This window comes from Pelophylax lessonae (assembly GCF_965119305.1).
Source record: "Pelophylax lessonae genome assembly, chromosome: 1".
In the NCBI taxonomy this organism is placed as follows: domain Eukaryota; kingdom Metazoa; phylum Chordata; class Amphibia; order Anura; family Ranidae; genus Pelophylax; species Pelophylax lessonae.
In genome coordinates this window covers 510441081-510461470 of record NC_138768.1, presented here as the reverse complement: position 1 = coordinate 510461470, position 20390 = coordinate 510441081, and the positions used below count along the sequence as shown (strand labels likewise).

Below are 20390 nucleotides of genomic sequence, written 5' to 3'. Positions count from 1 at the left end.
CCCCGACGATCGGGGAAGAGCGGCGGTGATCACCGCCGCTCCTCCCCTGGCCCGACTTCCGCTGTGACTGAAAACAGCGGGAGCGAGCCTCCGGCGGCGTGCGAGCGCCGCCCACAAGGGGAGGAGTCCAGCGACGTAGGTCTACGTCGCTGGACGGGAACGAGCCACTTTGCCGCAGTACAGTCAACGTGACTGGTCGGCAAGTGGTTAAACAACAACCTGCCAAACCTTTGCGGTCAAAAGAAGCATCTGCAGATGTCAAAGTATCTTCTTTGTAGAATTTTGTGAAGGTATGCACTGGAGACCAAGTGGCTGCCTTGCAAACTTGAGATACTGATGCTTGATGACGGAAGGCCCAAGAAGTACTCAGCACTCAAGTAGAATGCGCCGTGACAGGGAAAGGCGGAACCTAACCTTTAATAGAACAGGCCTCAGTTACTGTCTGTCTCATCCATCTGGAGATGGTAGCTGAAGAAGCAGCCAGCCCTTTCTTTGGTCCATCTGTAACCACAAAAAGCGAGTCTGACCTCCGAAAGGACTCCATAGCTGCCAGACCCACCCGAATCGCACAAACCACATACAATGTATGCAAAGCAAATTCTTCGGGATGAGCCAGCTTGGGACACAAGGAAGGCAACACAATGTCCTCATTCAAATGAAAGTCAGAGACAACTTTGGGCAGGAATGATAGACAGGGACGAAGAACCACTTTAGACCACTAAATAGGGACGACAGGATAATGCTACCAACTAGTATACCCTGTGGGCTGAGGTAGTAGCAATCAAGAATGCCACCTTCTGGGATAACGTAGACAAGGGAATCTCCCAAATGTTCTCAAATGGAGGTTTCTGGAGAACCGAAAGCACTAAAATCGAAATTCCATGGTGGGAAAAGAGACTGTAGAGGTGGAGCCACATGTTGAACCCCCTGAATTAAGGTAGGAACTAAAGAGTGTGTGGCGAGGGGTCACTGAAAGAAGATTGCCAAGACAGACAGCTGGCCCTAGATGGTTCAGTTTAACCCCATGCTGAAGAAAGGCCAAGATTCAAGCAACAGAAAAGGATTGAGGATGAGCGCCAATCGACTCACACCAAGAAATGTACGCTTTCCATGTACAATGGTATATCTTGCTGGAAGACTACTTTCTCACCTTCACCATAGTAGGGAGCACTGATCCAGACAAACCTCTATCCCACAGTACCTGGCTTTCAAAAGCCAAGCCAATCAAAAACTCGGCGACTGTATAGCAGGATGGTGGATGAGCCCTTGAGACAACTGGTCTTCTCTGAGAGGTAGCCCCCAAGGAACGTTTACGGTCTGCAGACAGATTGGAAGACCCTCCTCCTCGATTTCTCGCAGGAATCATGGAAGAAGCTTGAGCTGAGGATGATACTGGCCTTACTGTGCCCTTAGGATGTCTGCGGTGTCTACCAAGAGGAACCTGTGACCTCCCAACAGACCTCCTGTTGAGCCGAACTTGCTAAAGGAGCTGCATGTAGGACGGTGCAAACGGAACTGTCTTGAATGTGGATACCACCAGATCTAGAACCTGCATGCAAGTCGGGACAGAGAACTATTTGTGTGACAGCAGACGGTGAAACACGGCCTATGGTTCCTGAAATTTGTCCAGAGGAAAGACCACCCTGGTCCAAATGAAAATCATACCCAGGTAATTCAATTTTCTAGACAGGGATAGGTTTGGACCTTAGGTAGTTCGGAAATCACCTGATCCTTTGCAGGAATTAGCTCCACGCAAGGAGACTCAGGGCCTAAAAACACCGAAATGGACAAAGTTTGCCTTCCTTCTTTGGTACCCCTAAAAAGATCATTTGTGGATTCTCTTGACGCTCACGAAGGAGGTCCACGAGGCTGGAAACCAGTGACAATGTCTCCCCACCCCAGTAATGGGTGAGGGCAGACGTTCATGCTGAAGGGGTCTTGTCTGCGGGTACAGAGAAGCCAGCTCTAGGCTTACCGGACCAAGGTTGCTTCCTGGGGAAGATTTGAAAAATCCTTTATCCTTATTCTCAGCCCCAGGAGCACAAAATAATTTTCTATGGCCTGAGTAGGAGGACCCCCTTCTGAGACGAGGCTCCTTCCCTTTCCTGGATTTTGGCAGGAAGGTACTCTCCCCCTCTCCGTTAGACCCTTAATGACGTCATCCTGAGTAGCTCCAAACAGGTGATCCCCTTGAAACAGCAGATCAATGAGGGCTTTTTTTGGAGGCTTGGTCTGCAGACCAAATTTTAGGCCACAGCACGGGCCACCGCTGAAACAAAGTTTGGACAGCACAGGAGCTGGACCCAAAGCTGCATCACAAACTGCAGCACATGGACCAAATGGTCCGCTAAATCAACATAAAAATATGCAAAAAACTATCAGCGCAGTTATAAAAAGTAAATATAGATTGGTATCCAAAAGTGATATAATCAACCAGTGTACAAACTAAAAAATGTATAAAGTAAGAAGATCCGGCAGCTAACACAAAACAGTGTTATTCACTTACACAATACAAATTAATCAAACTACAAAAGTGCTGCGCCAGAAACAGAGTACATATTGCGAGCAGCAGGAAAGTCAACATAAGCAGCGGGAACCTGCTCACCCCCCAGGCCTTGGTGCAAAAGCTTGGCCCATTCAGTTAGGGTCTGAGACAGCAGGGCTGAGACCAAGACTGGTCGCAATGCCAAACCAGCAATAGTAAACATGCTGCGTGCCACAGCCTCCGGTTTACTGTCAGCTGGGTTTTTAAGGACGGAGATTCCTCTACTTGGCTTATGCTTCCTCCTGGGCCTTTTCCCCACACGCTACTTCCACATGGGATACTAAGGACTGGTGAGGAGGTCAGTGGGGGAGATGCGACCCTGAGGCTACATAGGGAAAAGGAGGACCCTGCAGTACAAAAATATTTTTTGGGCACCACTAAAGGATCCCCCAATGCTTAGACAGATACACAGGGACCTCGAAGGACTCACCCTATCAGCCGGAGTGCTGCAATTCGGACCCCGCAACCCATAGATGCCATCTGCTATTCATATATCCTGGGACAGGAAGAGGCGACTGAGGAGGAAGAGGAAGAGGCGACTGAGGAGGAAGAGGCGACTGAGGAGGAAGAGGCGACTGAGGAGGAAGAGGAAGAGGAGACTGAGGAGGAAGAGGAAGAGGAGACTGAGGAGGAAGAGGAAGAGGAGACTGAGGAGGAAGAGGAAGAGGAGACTGAGGAGGAAGAGGAAGAGGAGACTGAGGAGGAAGAGGAGGAGGAGACTGAGGAAGAGGAGGAAGAGGAGACTGAGGAGGAAGAGGAAGAGGAGACTGAGGAGGAAGAGGAAGAGGAGACTGAGGAGGAAGAGGAAGAGGAGACTGAGGAGGAAGAGGAGGAGACTGAGGAGGAAGAGGAGGAGACTGAGGAGGAAGAGGAGGAGACTGAGGAGGAGACTGAGGAGGAAGAGGAGGAGACTGAGGAGGAAGAGGAGGAGACTGAGGAGGAGGAGGAGACTGAGGAGGAAGATGAGACTGCGGAGGAAGAGGAGACTGAGGAGGAGCTCCAGCCGTCTCCAGCATCTTGCCGACTAAGGAAAATGGCCGCCATGACATCAACCATCTACACAAACATGGCCGCCAGCCGGAGACCAGCCAAACCAAGGGTAATTAGCCACCATCAGACTTCCTAAACATGGCCCCCAGCAATGCCCAAAGCATGCTGCCCAGGAACATTCTGTGCCTTCACAACCACTCCACCCTCTGCAGGGGGACCTCCCCACTAAAAGGTACTGTACACCACAGGCAGGGACAAAATTTAGGGCAATTCCGCGGTGTGCACTGCTGCGCTGCAAACCCCCAAACCGCACCATACCCACACACAGTAGGGAATGCTCCAAGGGGTCTTCACTGCATCCCCCCCCCCCAATACCATCAGGGCAGGACATGCATTGCCCTAACAAAAAGGTAAATGGTGGGGAAGACCCTGGTCCTGGGACCCCCACCAGTCCGTGTGGGGAAAAGCCCACTCAACCGAGGGACTTTAGGATGGGCGGAGGCAACCTGCAGGCAGGTGGCAGGTGCAACCATCCCAGGAGGGTACCCGCTTCCACCCCAAAACCGCCCAAGGGGGAGAGGAAGGACTGTACTTACCCTTCCATGGTGCAGGTGATGCTCCAGACAGAACTCCTTGCCACGGAAGTAGGGGAGATGTCGGCCAAGGGACCACTGCGACTCGGACCAGCTCCCGGTCGTATGCGACCCTGCAAGACGTTTAACTCGCAGCCCAGCCTCTGACTGAAGCTATGTCGCGGCCAACCTAGCACGTAGCTGCGGTCTGCGTGCGCTCACTGACTAGGCTTGGGGGGACCACTGGATCTAGATTGACCAGCCCGTTGCCCAGCCAGGCAGTTGAGTGTAGCTCTCCCAATGGGAAAAAAAAAAAGACGCAAGGAAGGAGAAAAAACTGCTAGGACCAGAGATCCCAGCAGGGAGCCTAGGTCCTTTCTCCTGACTAGTCAGATTAAAACTGAATACCTAGAGCAGAGAGGGGGGTTATATACCAGCTGAGGACTGGCCATGGTCATAACCAGGTGTTTTTCTGTTCTGCCTAGTCCTACTCCTGAAGGAGGCAATATAACCCAGTAGTTCTGATTTGTGGAGTGCGGTCTCCATCGAACAAAAGACAAAGAATAGTGGCAAGCATAAATTAAACTTAAGAGTGAATGGATCTAGAAAGCACTTCAAACTTTGTGTCAATCTTGTCTTTAAGAAGTAGGGTCTCTTCATGAGGAATGTCAGATCCTTGGGAGGAGTAGCCCAATTTGAAAGAAATTACTACAGAAAGGGATAGAGTACCTGGAACAAAAAGCTGCTTGTCCTAGGGTTGCAATCTCATCCCTTTAAAACCATACACATGTGCACAGGTTCTGTGGCTGATTAAGGTGGTAATTAAATTCACTTAGTGCCTTACCTGCATTAAATTAACCCCAGAACCTGTGCAATTATTATATAATTGGTTTAAAAAGGGATGTCAATCCTAGCTTGTCCAGATGTTCCCACATTTTGTATATAAATTTAATCCAACAGTCGGTGAAGAGGAAAAACCTTTGCAAAATGTTTGGGTCTATGAAAACCGAGGTCAGACACCATGTAGTGCAGTAATGGTAGGATACTGTAATTTTTAAATGTTTTCCCTCTGTTTCGGTGACACAAGCTCTAACCAAATTTCAGTTTGTGGTCTGGGAAAGAAGAGCCACAACCTCCCCCACAAGAAGTATTCAGACAGGCTAAAAAATGTTAAGCATTTCTGCTTCAGATTTTGTTGGGGAATGTATTGATAGTTAGTTCTGACCCTTGTAAGCAGGGGGAGCTACACATTCTTCTTACAAACAAAATCATGCATAAAAAAGTAAAATCTTCCTTTGTGAGAAAGATAGGCATGAGCAGCCGAGGGGAAAAAAAATGCAGGCTCAGAAATAAATGCCAACATGCTTTTCAGAATTAGATTTGTAAAAACAAAAAAATATATATTATATATATATATATATATATATATATATATATATATATATATATATACACACACACACACACATACACACACACAAACCACAAATAAAAACACAAAGTATGCAGCACATGCTCACAAAATGAAGGCTTTACAAAAGGGATCAGATGATTTGCCACAGGATTGGTCCTGACACTATGCTTTCCCCAGATACTGTAAGCGCCGTGACATAAATAGTAGATATCTGTGGTACTGGAACCCAGAAAGAATGTCACTGCTGATGGAATTACTGTCTCAAAGAAAACACTAGTGTACAAACTGAAATTGCTGTGCTCATTGGCTAACTTGGGAGACTTCAAGGATTTTTAATCTCTGGCATGAATCGAACAATAGCTGTAGATGGGGGAAAATCTTCAAGCTAAAAATCTAGTAGAGAGGTAGAAGACATGTGGACACAAAGTGTAACCTAGTAGGCCTGAGGTGGGATATAACCTTAAGGGGGCAGGTCTTCGGTTTTAATATGCCTAGTTTGAATTTCTTATGTAGGCTGCAGTAAAACCCATTTCTGCATAATACCATGGAGCTATGTATTTCAATGGGTGATAGAGAAAAAGCAATAGTGTAATCATATCTGAAAACTACAGTTTAAAAGAAAGGCACAACTTTTTTGGTGAATGAAGCCACCAACCTTTATGTGATCATTATACCATAGATAACAGTGCTCACATGATCAGAAGCTAATCTGATCAGTCCCCAGTTATTAGTGGGGACATGAGCTCTGTCAAAGCCAGGACTGACAGTCAGAAGAGTAGGGTTCCCTCAACATGGGACATGCAGGTGCAGCAGAATGATACAAGGATTAAGGCCAGGAATCTGGCCTTAATCCTTGTATCACTTACAAGGATTAATATGCAAAATTTGCCTCTCCAATATTGCTTTCAGTCATCAATGTGTCAGTGTTTGCAAAAAAATATTCCACAGCTAGCTAATATTTAAATATTCCAGGATGGCTAAGTGAGTGGGTGATTTATTATTGTAGATACACAAAAGAGCTTCATATATATATATATATATATATATATATATATATATATATATATATATATATATATATATATATATATATATATATATATATATATAAGGCTAAAGAGAAAAAAACAGGTGCGTTGGAGAAGCAAAAAGTACAAAGAGCACGGATTACCCCATAAATTAGACAATGCACTTAGGTGATATACACAACAGCTAAAGAAATGTGACCCTAATCCTCACCACCACAAGGTTTGAAGGTCCTGCTAGGTCTGAGTAAAACAGGCAACAGAGAACTACAAATTATTTAAAATTGAAATGAAAGTATTTGAACTTCTCACCTGAAGTTGCACTTCCCTTTCCTGTAAAACCAAAATAAATAAATACTTTTTAGTGGAACACAACAAAGGAAAATAAAACCCAACTTACATCGAAGAAACAGCTTAGTATTTTGCATTTATGTTGCTGAAATGATGGTGAAAACAAACCCACTGCTGAAATGTAAGTTTTTATGCCTTGCTTGTACACGTTTATGTTAACTCTTACGTTGATAGCAACCTGTAACATTTAGTAACGTACCTGGTGAGATAATGCATTGGCCTGCCGTGCAGTCATCTGTTGGTCATAATATGCATCCCCAAACACGCTGTGCAAGATTGAATGCTAAAAGTAAATAATAGTGTTAGCAATATTTCCTGGGTAAATTAGGATTCAAACTCTAGACATTCTGTGAAGAAATGGATTACGTAAGAACTACACTTCGATCAAAGGTAAAGTAACAGCACTGCAGAGAGTTCAAGTGACTGCTCTTGGAATGAAAACCTCAGCTATCTACCTGAAAGAACTATTAAGATGCTAAAGGTTAGCTGAGCCTTCCATACCTAAACCTCTATTCACCAACCCGACACTGCTGCCACAGTAATAGGTGTAAAAACAAGAAGAGTTACTGGATAAAAGCTGTAAAGAGAGAAGCTGTAGTAAAAAGGGGGGGGGGGGGGGGACACTCCAGGCACACTCCTGTGCTGTAACCCTTTTGTGGCTGCTGCTGTATTTGTGCAGAAGTTCCCCTGTTTACCAATTACGTGAAACATTTAAGAATGGTTAATATTTCATAAAGCATTGCAACACATGTTTTGTATTTAAACATGAACTGCATTACAAGAACCAAAAGATACTAAAGTAAAAAAACAAAACAAAAAACAAAGAAAAAAAAAACACAAAAGCATCGATCATGTGAAACCACTGGTTAGGCAAGCTTATATATCGGCTTTTTTGTTTTTTACAAATGAACCTCAACGAGAAAATGTACCAATATGGCAAATGTATGGATATTACCACTGTTGAGAATATATATACACACACACATTTCTTTATTAGATGCAGATCTGTCAAAAAAGGCTTTTCTGTGAAAACACGACCTCAGCAGTTTGATGCGTGTACCTCTTTTGGCCTGAAGTTACCTCACACTGTCCCTGGTAGACTGTAAATTTCAAAGCAAATTTTGACTTTTAAGAAAGTTGAAGCCTAGACAAGGCTACAACAGCTCAAGTCAATGAGATTACATTAGGTCATTAGGGCAGTAGAGGTGGGGCGGGTGGTCAGAATCTAAGCTCATGGGGCTTGAGGGGAGCAACATGGAGGTGTGTAAAGCTAGTGGATGAACATGCACAGCTGGTGCCTGCTTTCACAAACCTTTTTTGCTCACTAAGTTTATCAGACAGAAGCACTTTAAGATCATTAGCTATACACCAATTTCAATATAAAGGACGTTGCATAAACACAGCAAAAAAGTGCTAGTATCATATAGGATGAAACACAAATGGCAAACAGTGCTGTCATTAAGGAGAGTTAGCTTATTACACAATGCACAGTCATAAGAAAAATAAAAAATTTATATATGTGTGTTTGTACACATCATACATGGAGTAGTTTTAACACAGTAAAGTCATTTAATAACATAAAAACAATGCACCATGTAGAGCACATAATGAAACAAGAACAAAACATAAAAACAAGTCACTACATAGTATGCTACATTTAGACAAAACAAGGTTTCCAACCTCTTAAAGGAAACATGCCAAGAGAGACATATAGGCTGCCATTATTGATTTCTCCTGAAAAATGCCATTTGCGGACTTAGGCTGTATTGACAAGCACCTCTCAAACTGCAATGCCAAAGTAATGGTCAGGGGTAAAAGTTTAGCTGCCTTAACAAGGAGTATACACTGCTCCAAAACATCGGTTTGACAGCTGAACATCGCTCCTGAAATCATGACCGCCAATGTTCTGTAGCTTTTAGGTCCCTGGGTTAAGTATGCAAATGGTGATGTTTTTCTATCTTAACTTGAATATTTTCTGACCATCAGTGACTAAAAAAAGGCATCTGCACTAATGTGGTCAGGAACTATGCTTTTTTTTTTTTTTCAAGATTAGGTTTTCATGGCATCCTCAAATTCTCTCATCACAAATTTTCTTGAACCTTTTGACCTTTACAGTCCTTTGCAGGAATTAAAGAGAAACTTCAGTCCCCTGTGTATTGGCTCATTCCTCCCCTTTAGGATGCCTATAATGTGTTTATGTATAAAATACTAAAGCCTAAAAACACGACTGCCAGAAGATATCCTATTTAGGTTTTGCCAATACAGCCACCATATTCAACTCATGGCCATCCACTTCTCTCCACTGCAGTCAAAGCAGCACACCTTGGCCAAAACTGATTGGATAGTGAAGAAGCATTACCCAACTACTGAAGTCATCTCTGTGCACTCCATTTGTTAGGTGCACTGTGCAATGCAGTAAAGCCCAACTGGCTTACAACATTGACCCTTTCTCTCCTAGCTAGAAAACAGATATGCACTGCATTACAGGAGAATAGTACAAACAAAGATTTAAGTAGTACTTAAATTAAAAAAAAGTAAATTTTTCTGACGAATACATACCTGGATTAAATAGGGTTGAAGTAATGACTGTGGCAAGTGAACAGTGCTGGTTAAAGTGTTTATAAAGTCTCACTTTTTTAGTTAAAAATAACAAACATGTTACATTTACCTGCTCTGTGCAGTTGGATTTGCACAGAGCAGCCCGGATCCTCCTTCGGTGCTCCTGGCCCCTCCCTCCTGTTGAGTGCCCCCACAGCAAGCAGCTTGCTATGGGGACAGCTGAGCCACAGCTCCCTGTGTCCATCCTTTCTCGTCTCATTGGCTGACTGACAGCAGCAGGAGCCAATGGCACCGCTGTCTCAGCCAATGAGGACTGGAGTCCCGGGGAGCTGAGACACTCCTGCAACATCGCTGGATAGAGATGGGGCTCATAAGTATTAGAGGGGCTGCTGCACACAGTTTTTTTTTTTTTTTTATCTCAATGCACAGAATGCATTACAATAAAAAAAACCTTCTGCCTTTACAATCACTTTAAACTTTAGAGTGCATGCCTTTGTTTTTAAGCCAGTATTAAAATGTTCTATACTATGCCAGTGCACTGTGTTTCTTTGTTATATTAGTGTCTGAATGTCCCAATCTGACCATCAACGGCAAAGCACAGTGTTGGCTTTTAATAGTGGACTTCATTTGGCTAAGCTATTAGTAGTTGCTGGTTCTAAACGGATATTGTGTACATTTATACATTTTGAGCTTTTTGTAGCGGTGCTATCATGTAACAAAGGCTGTTTTTTGCATATTTTTTGTATTTTATTTTTTCAAGCATTAGGTGTTCGCTTTACTTCATTGCGCGTGCAATTATAAAGTGGCATCAGGACCTCATTACTAAAAACCATGCCACTTTTGCCTAATCATACACATGTATTCTCCAGTTATTACTATACATTAATACAGATGCAAGATCCTAGACTTCAAAGGATTAGATACCAGTTGGATATAGACACTGCCGATCTTGATAAACAAGGAAGACATTTTCCAACTCCTACTTTTTCCTTTATTGTTGATCTAAAGCAGACTTTTTCCAACAGATCAGAGCGCATTTCACGCCGCTAAGATTCAAAGTGGATAAAATTAACATGTCTATTTGTCAAAAATGTAAAGGAGCAGAGCAATGATTTGTTACACATGACATGGAATTATAGAAAAATTAAGCAATTCTGGTAAACTGAACAAACTCAATCCCAAAAGATGCTTGTTGGGACTTCTGGGGGATATTGAAAAGAGCTCTTTATGCCAAAAACTGTGGTCTTACAATGGACAACGATCACTCTCATACATCTTTTTGGATAGATAATGGCAAAATGTTACCACTATATAGGCGGACTTAAGAAACCAGATGTTGCCCCCATCAAATTTTAGAAGAAATTTGTAGATTAGGTAGCTATAACTGAAATCTTCATTAACTCCTAGTCTATTGTCAAGTAGACCATTTTTTCAAAGATGTTTTACCCATGTCTCCAGAGTCTTTGAGAGTTCCTGTGATTTATTGGCCCCCCTGGTCTGGTATCAAGCTTCCTTGATGACTTCTCTGCCTAGCTACCCTACTTTCGCTCTTCTGAAATCCACACAATCATTCTTGGTGCCTTTAACACCCCATTTAATTTTAACACTCCTGCTACTTCTAAACTTCTGAGCCTTTTGACCTAAAACAATGGACACCTGCTTCTACTCATTCTGGTGGCAACTGCCTTGACCTGGTGTCTTCCTACCTATGCACTCCTTTCAACCTCTCCAACGTTCATTTTACTCTCACCGATTACCACCTCTCTGTGTTCCGCCGCCTTGCCTTCCGAATACCTAACAGTTACCCTTAGACGTCTTCGCCATCTTAACCCTTCTCTTTTTTTGTTCTGACTGATTGTCTCTATGACAAAATATTAGCCCTGTCCTGCACCAACCTGGTCACTTCTGTCCACAAAAGTTCACTGTCATCCACTCTGGACACATTGGCCCCTCTCATTTCACAGAGAATCAGGCCCGACCACTACAGCCTTGGCAAAAAGACAATACCAGAAGCATAAAAAATGTAGCCATGCTTTTGAGCATCTATGGCGTAAGACTAAGTCCCAGCAAGACTTCAGCCAATATAAATCTGCCCTCCAAAAATGGGATTTTGGTACTTACCGTAAAATCCATTTCTCTGAGTTTGACAGACACAGCACTCCATAAATCATAACTAGTGGGTTATATTTCCTCCTCCAGGAGTAGGACTAGGCAGAACAAAAAAACACTGGCTATGCCCATGGGCCCATCCTCAGCTGGTATATAACCCCCCTCTCTGCTCTAGGTAATCAGTTTAGTAGCAAGCAGTATTAGAACTCCATAGAGGGGTGGGTGCTGTGTCTGCCAAACTCAGAGAAACTGAATTTTTGTAAGATCTTACCTGTAAAATTCCTCTCTCTGAGTCCTCCGACAGTCGCCGCCACTTCATATTCATCACTAATGGGGTTATTGACCTTTGCTCCGCAGGAGTAGCTAGGCAACAAAATAGTTAATATCAAAGCTTTTAGCATATCCCACCCCTAGGGGGTGGTCCCCTCAGTCAATACCTCCCTGCTTCCTGCATTCCCAACTCAGTTTCAGTAGCATAGCAGTAGAGTACATAACCAAACCCCAAAAGAGGGGCGGCGACTGTCGGAGGACTCAGAGAAAGGAATTTTACAGGTAAGATCTTACAAAAATTCAGTTTTCTCTTACGTCCTCCGACAGTCGCCGCCACTTCATATTCATCACTAATGGGGACGTCCCATAGCAGTGTAGACATGAGGGGTGGGAAAAAAAGCAGCCGCGCCTAAAGCAACGCAGTACCCACATCAGAGAAAGGAACCTTACCAAAGTAAGAGAACCAACTGGGCAACAGGAAAAAACGTGCTCAACAGGAGCAACAACCCAGGAAAACAAGTAACCTAGGGATAAAAACATCCCAACAGCCAAGGACCCAAAACAAGGGGCCCTAAGGCACTGCCGCACTAAGAACCTTGCGGCCAAAGGAAGCATCCGCCGATGCCTGAACATCCACCTTGTAGAATTTTGAGAAGGTGTGAACTGACGACCAAGTCGCCGCCTTACACACCTGGGCCACAGAAGCCTGATGACGATAGGCCCAAGACGTACTCAGAGACCTGGTAGAGTGCGCCTTCACAGGGAAAGGGGGAACCTTCCCCTTCAAAGCACAGGCTTGCACAATGGTCTGTCTGATCCATTTGGCGATGGTCGCAGCCGACGCTGCCATGCCCTTCCGAGGACCCTCTGGAAGAACAAAAAGAATCCGACTTGCGAAAGGATTTTGTCGATGATAGGCAAACCCTGATCGCCCTAACAACATCCAAGGAATGCAAAGCCACCTCCCTTGGATGCTTAGGTTTCGCGCAAAGCGAAGGCAAGACAATGTCCTTATTGAGGTGAAATTCCGAGATCCTCTTCGGAAGAAAAGAAGGGTTAGGTCGTAAGACCACCTTATCCAGGTGAATCACCAAGTAGGGAGAGCTGCAGGACAAGGCCGCCAGCTCCGATACCCTGCGAGCCGAAGTGTTTGCCACCAAAAAGGCAACCTTCTTAGACAAGAGAGACAACGAGATCTCCCTGAGCTTCTCAAAGGGAGCATGTTGCAATACGGACAGAACAAGGTTCAAGTCCCATGGAGGTAAAGGATTCCTCCGAGGAGGAGCCAAGTGACGCACCCCTTGAACAAAGGTGCTAACCAAAGAATTAGACGCCACAGGGCGTTGAAAAAGAACGGCCAGCGCAGAAATCTGACCCTTAATCGTGGCCAACGCCAAACGCTGGTCTACTCCAGTTTGGAGGAAAGCCAACACTCTCGATACCGAGTACGAGCGAGGGGAATACCCCCTGGACTCGCACCAGGCAAAATACGCCTTCCAAGTACGGTAGTAAATCTTCCCCGAAGAGGCTTTTCTAGCCTTGATCAAAGTGGGAATGACCTCAGGGGAGAGACCCCTATCCATCAGGACCTGGCTTTCAACAGCCAGGCCGTTAAAGCCAGCGACTGTAAAGCAGGATGGAAGATCGGTCCTTGAGACAGGAGATCTTCTCAAAGAGGCAGACGCCACGGAGCGTCGACCGCCAGATTCACGAGGTCTGCGAACCAAGACCGGCGAGGCCAGTCCGGTGCCACCAGAATCACTGTGCGCGGTTCCGAGGCCAACCTGCGAAGGAACCTGGACAGCAGCTGAATCGGTGGAAAGGCATACATCAGACAATACTGACTCCAGGACGTCACTAACGCGTCTGAGGCGTCTGCCCGAGGATCGCGCGTCCTTGCTACGAACCTTTCCACCTTGTTGTTTAGACGAGACGCAAACAGGTCCACATCTGGGGACCCCCACTTCGCGCACAGCATCTGAAAGACATCCAGGTGAAGGGACCATTCTCCCTGGTCCAGGGTCTGGCGACTCAGATAATCCGCCTGCCAGTTCTCCACTCCGGGAATGTGAACCGCCGTTATCGCCGGGACGTGCGTCTCGGCCCAAGACAGAATGTCGGCCACTTCCCGAGCCGCGCGGGCACTCCTGGTGCCCCCTTGGTGGTTGATGTAGGCCACCGCTGTGGCATTGTCCGTCTGCACCCAAACCGGACAGCCTTGAAGCCTGTCCGTCCAACGCAGAAGGCAGAGATGTATTGCTCGCAATTCCAGAATGTTGATCGGAAGGGAGGATTCCTCCCCCGACCAAGTTCCCTGGGCGGACAGAACGCCCAGAACACCACCCCAGCCTGACAGGCTGGCATCCGTGGTGATCACCGTCCACGACAAAGGACGAAAAGACTTGCCCCCCGACACCGCCGGGGACTGGAGCCACCACAAAAGACCCCTTCGGGTGAGGCGGCTCAACGAAATCCGCAGATCCAGAGATTGCGGACGCCCGTCCCACTTGGCCAGGACCTCCGCCTGAAGATCCCGTGTGTGAAACTGGGTGAAGGGAATCGCCTCGAAAGCAGAGACCATCAATCCCAGACACCTCATACACGTCCGGAGGGAAGAGCACTGATTGTCCCTGAGGGACCTGACCTCGTCCTGAAGCGTCCGGAGCTTGTCTTCCGGCAGGAAGACCTTCGCTTGAACAGAGTCCAGTATCATTCCCAGGTAGGGAAGACGAACTGACGGACACAACGTTGACTTTGGGAAATTTATCGTCCAACCGAACTCCTGCAGAGTCTGCATCGTGATGGACAGGTCGTTCACCAGGCCCTGACTGGTCGCATACCGAATCAAGATATTGTCCAGATACCCCAAGACAGAGATGCCCCGGGGCTCTCAGTAAAGCCAGGACCGGCGCAAGCACCTTGGTGAAAACCCGCGGAGCCGAAGCGAGACCGAAGGGTAACGCCACAAATTGGTAGTGATCCTCCGCAATGGCGAATCGAAGGTACCTCTGGTGACCGTCGAAAATTGGAATGTGAAGATACGCATCCTTCAAATCGATGGAGGCCATGAATTCCCCCGGAACCAGGGCAGCCACCACCGAGCGCAGGGATTCCATGCGAAACTTGCAAACCCGCACAAAGTGGTTCAGAGCTTTCAAGTCCAGAATCGGACGTACCTTGCCCTCCTTTCTGGGCACAGTGAACAGATTGGAATAGAACCCCCGAAATCTGTCCCGATGAGGCACCGGAACAACCACTCCCTGGGCCCGCAGGTCCCGCACCGCCAGCTGAAGGTTTGAGGGGAAAAATCTGCCCGCCGGCCGAGAGAGAAACTCGATCTTGTAACCAGATCGACCGATTTCCTGAACCCACCTGTCCCGAATGCAGTCCAGCCAGGGTTGAAGAAAACCGAGCAAACGTCCCCCCACCCCAGAACTGGGTGAGGGCGTCCCTTCAGGCCGTATTGTTATGGGCAGCGGACCCGGACTGGCCGGACTTCTGCTTACCCGTTCACGGCTTCTTCTGGGAGCCTTGGCCCTTGAAGGGCTTGCCCTTATAGTGCGACCGAAAGGCACGAAAGGACCCCTGAGAGGGTCTAAACGAGGCATTCTTCTTACCACGAACAAACTTATTCTTGTGAGTCTGGGGCAAGAGAGTGCTCTTACCCCCAGAAATACCCTTTATCAGAGTATCCAAAGATTCGCCAAAAAGGCGAGATCCCGCGTAGGGCAAATTAGCTAAAGTCTTGCGAGAAGATTGGTCAACAGACCAGCATTTCAGCCATATCAGGCGACGGTTCAATACCGCCACACTTGAAAGACGCGCAGCCAAAGGGACCAAATTAAGTCCGCATCACACAAATACATGACACCCTGATGAATTTGATCCACCATAGCCAAAGTTGTCGGCGGGGCAGAGTCAGCCACCAGGGTGCGCCTGAGCACCTGCGTCCAATCCGCAATAGCCTGGGCTGCCATAATGGAAGCAAAAAACAGCTTCAGCATAGAGCCAGCAACCGTATAAGCATGACGGGCCAGAGACTCCAATCTCCTGTCCGTAGGGTCCCGGAACACCGGGGTATCCTCAGCAGGGATCGCAGTGGATTTATTCAAAATCGCCACCGCATGATCTACTTGAGGCGGCACACACCAACGCTCATCAGTGGCGGGAGTAAATGGATAACGCAGTTTGAACCTACTCGGCACAGCAAAAGGCTTCTTTAAATTGCGCCATTGCTCATCAACAGCGCGCTGAAATTCCGTAGAGCAAGGAAAAACCTGCGATGTTTTGCGCTTTCTTTGCGTCCCATAAGAGGACATCAAAACTGGAGGACATGGTTCATCCTGTAAATGCAGCGTTTGCTTGATAGAAGCAACCAACTCATCCATGAGTGCAAGCTCTTCAGACGAGCCAGGGGGAGAATTATCAACCCCTTCCACCTCATTCTCCCCGTCAGACCCCACAAGGTCTAGAGATGAGTGAGACCCTGAGAAGGGCACTCCAGCCATAGCAGCCCCATCGCCCTCTGAATCAGAGGAAATAGACACTCTGGGCCGTTTTGTGGATCGATCAGCCACCAGCATCTGCACCTGAGCAGCTAAGTTTGCCACAATAGTGGCCAGATCAGCCCCCTCGGGGGAAGCAGCAGCCCCTTGGCCCCCCACCAAGGTGGGAGGAAACTTGCAATCCTGAGAGTCCATGCCACAGTAGTATTAGGAAAAAAGGAGTACTGCCCCTTTAAGATCGCGGCGAGCGTAGCCCACCGCACCCACTGAATACACCGACCCCCACAGGGACAAGAAACTGGGCAAGGAATACAGGAAAAATGGGAAGATAAAAACCTGGAGAGATCACACAGGCTGCTGCCACCGATCGCTGACCCAGAGAAAAAGGAAGTGATGCAAGACTGACCGCCTCTATGAAGCCTAAGCAAGGCTACACAAACATGGCCGCTCGGCTGAGGATTCCTTGGGCAAACAGAAAATGGCGCCGACATGTGGCCTGATCGAACGCCGCCAAAATGGCGGCGTTTGGCGCCAAAAACGCCGTGCATTCCCACACAGGACCGGCCACCATGATTCTGCCGCAAATAAATGGCGGGTCGCCGCAGCGATCGCCGCACAGCATGCCCAAAATCTGAATGCTTCATGCTTACACCCAGCAGAGCGGGAGAGCCCCCCCCTTCACAGCCCACACACAGGCAGCAAGTCCACACAGGAACTGACAGGGAGCACAGCAGCCACACAGACATGCAGGGTCACACAGTCCCAGACTGACACCCAAATAGACAGGTCCCCACATAGAATTACACTTACCAGTCTGGATGGCGTGGGGAGCCTGCTCCAGCGACCAAACCGCTGCACTGAAGACAGGGAGTGTCGCAAGCATGACGCACTGGAAACTGCGGTGCGAAACCGCAATGGCGTCCAGTGAGGTAGCCACCTCACCGATAGCATCCCTGCAGCGAACAGGGATGGGTCGTTCAATGTGCCAGGGTAAAACCTAAGCTGAACGCTCGATGGCAGGCTGGGAAGCCCCTGGCCCTGAGCCCTGGGATCCAGGGTGGCCAGACCGAGACCCAGCTCCGCACGATCATATTCATCCGAAGAAGCTAACTAATGCTGAAAATCAACAGCTAAGTAAAAGAATAGAGAAAAAGACTCAAAATAAAATCAAAAAGAGAATAGAGGCTGAGACAGAGCCCCAGCACAGGAACAGCCAACCTACTCCTAAGCTAGGCATTAGAAACTGAGTTGGGAATGCAGGAAGCAGGGAGGTATTGACTGAGGGGACCACCCCCTAGGGGTGGGATATGCTAAAAGCTTTGATATTAACTATTTTGTTGCCTAGCTACTCCTGCGGAGCAAAGGTCAATAACCCCATTAGTGATGAATAAGAAGTGGCGGCGACTGTCGGAGGACGCAAGAGAAAATAGATTTTATGGTAAGTAAAAAAATCCAATTTTCCCTTTCATTCATCGACAGACACAGCGCTTCTTTAATCATAACTAGTGGGAAGTCCAAAAGCAGTGCCAAAAAGAAAATGAGGGGTGGGGAAAATAACCCAAGGCTAAACATAAGAACCCTTAACCACAGGAGCCTTAACTGGGTTACAGGAGCCCTGTCTGAAATATAAAGGTTTAAAGAAAAAAAAAAAAAAATCCGCAGATGCCAAAGTATCTACCTTCTAGAATTTCGTGAAGGATCGCTATACAACCAAGTGCCCGCCTTGCAAACTTGCTATAATGAAGCCTGATGATGGAAGGTCCAAGACGCACTCAGAATCCAAGTAGAATGCGCCATGACAGGGAAAGGTGGAACCTGACCTTTAATGGAATAGGCCTGAGTCACCGTCTGTCTGATCCATATGGAGATGGTAGCCAAAAAAGCAGCCAGCCCTTTTCTTGGTCTGTCCGTAAACACAAAAAGTGATTGACTTGAAAGGGCAGATTAATGAGAGCTTTGTTAGAGGCTTGGTCTGCGGACCAATTCTTAAGCCACAGCACGCCACTAATCACGACCACTGAAACAATAAGTTTGGTCAGCACAGGAGCTGTATCCAAAGCTGCATCACAAATAAATTGCAGTCCATGGACCATCTGGTCCGCTAAAACATAAGCAGCAGAGACCTGCTTACCCCCCAGGCTCTGGTGCAAAAGCTTGGCCCATTCAGTTAGGGTCTGAGACAAAGCCTGGCTGCAATTCTGAACCAGCCATAGTAAACACGCTGCCTGCCACAGCCTTAGTTTCCTGTCAGCCGGGTCCTTAAAGGACGGGGGATTCCTCTACTGGGATCATGGTTGCTTTATTCAACCTAGAAACAGGAGGGTACAGCACTGGTGGACTAGCCCACTTTAAGCGACTCCTCAAAAGGGTAACGTACAGCAAAATGTTGTGGGAACACAAAGGGTAATTTCGGTTGTTCCCATTCCTTACAGGAAAACCTGTCAAAATAAGGCACATAAGGAAACCCCTTTGGAGTACGATGAGACTTGTGCGTACCAAACGACACAGCCACCTCCGTGGCTACATCAGCCGTATCCTCCGTTTTTAAAGTTTCACGCACTGCAGTGATAAGTGCGTCTACCAGTGCTTTTTCATTCGCTGCTGCGACCGTGGAGGAAGCATCCTCACTATCGGATGGATCAGGGGGTGCGATATTAAATCCCCCTGGACGGGCCGTGTTTACGGCGGCATTGGGCTCAGAATCAGAGACGACACATGAGCAGGGAAAAGCGGGGGGCGCTTCCTCCTGCGCCTTTGCCCACACACCACTTCCATCTGGGACACTAAGGACTGTGAGACCGCCGTCAGTGCAACCATAGGAAGCTTGGGTTCGGAGGGACCTGCCACCTCCCTGAGGGGGGTCAGTGGGGGAGATGTGACCCTGAGGCTCCATAACAAAAGGAAGAACTTGCAGTACAAAAACTATCTTTCAGCACCACTAAAGGATCCCCTCAAGGTTCAGGGTACCTATCAGCAGAGATGGAGATAACAGGGACCCCCAAAGGCTCACCCTACCGACTAGAGTAGCGGCAAGAATTCAAACCCAGCATCATCATAGTCGCTATCCCTGTTCATATGTCCGGGGCACAGGAAGAGGAAACTAAGGAGGAAGAGGAGCTTCTGCACCCACATGAGGCTTCAGTTGTTTGAAGCTTCTCCCAGACTAAGGGAATATGGCCCCCGTGACATCAACCGGCTACACAAACATGGCCCCCTACCAGAGACCAGCCAGACTAAGGAAAAATAGCCCCCGTGACATCCACCGGCTACACAAAAATGGGCGTCAACCGGAGACCAGCCAGAATAAGGGAAAATGCAAGGGAACCTCCCTGAAAGTAGGACACACGTTTAGGGGAGACTCTGCTGTGCACTCTCCACCAGTCTCTGCACTGGGACCCCCTGCACTATACCCACACTGCAAACAGCAGGGCATGCACCTAGGGGTAGCCTACACTGGCATCCCTCCAGACAACCAGGGCAGGACACACACTATCCCAGGACCCTTACAGAGTGGGGATAGCTGTGGAGAGCCCAGGGGTCTCTGCTGCATTCTCTGTCCTGGGAACCCCACAAGACTCTAGGTCCAGACGGGGGAATGGGAGTGGGGGAAGCTCAGCTCAGTGAGGGATTTATAGATGGGAGGAAGGAACCTGCAGGCACGTCTGACCAACCCTGAAGGTTACCCACATCCAACCCAAATAAAACCACCAAAAGGGGAGAGGGGGGGGGACTGTACTTACCCTTCCATGGTGCAGACAGAACTCCTCATCACCAAAGTAGGGGAGCGGTCTGCCAAGGGACCGCTGCGATTCCGACCCAAGCCCAGTCGTATGCGACCCTGCGAGACGTTTAACTCGCGGGCCAGCCTCTGTCCGTGAGGCGATGTCACAGCCGACCTAGCGCGTAGCTGTGGTCTGCACACGCTCACTGGCTGGGCTGGGGGGACCACTGGATCTAGATTATCCAGCCCGTCGCCCAGCTTGGCAGTTGATTGTAGATCCCCCGAGAGAAAACAAAAAAGATGTAAGAAAGGAGAAAATTTCTAGGACC

The 20390-nt window shown here is 47.6% G+C and overlaps 1 protein-coding gene across 2 annotated transcripts in view; it reads right to left on the bottom strand.

The window, feature by feature from the left end:
• The window catches only part of CRTC1 (CREB regulated transcription coactivator 1), a 310977-nt gene that overhangs the window by 27931 nt on the left and 262656 nt on the right, over positions 1-20390 (bottom strand). For both annotated transcript variants that reach the window (XM_082263685.1, XM_082263686.1), the window contains one exon: positions 7097-7180. In XM_082263685.1, the coding sequence (XP_082119811.1) occupies positions 7097-7180 (84 nt within the window). The remainder of the gene's footprint in view (positions 1-7096; positions 7181-20390) is intronic.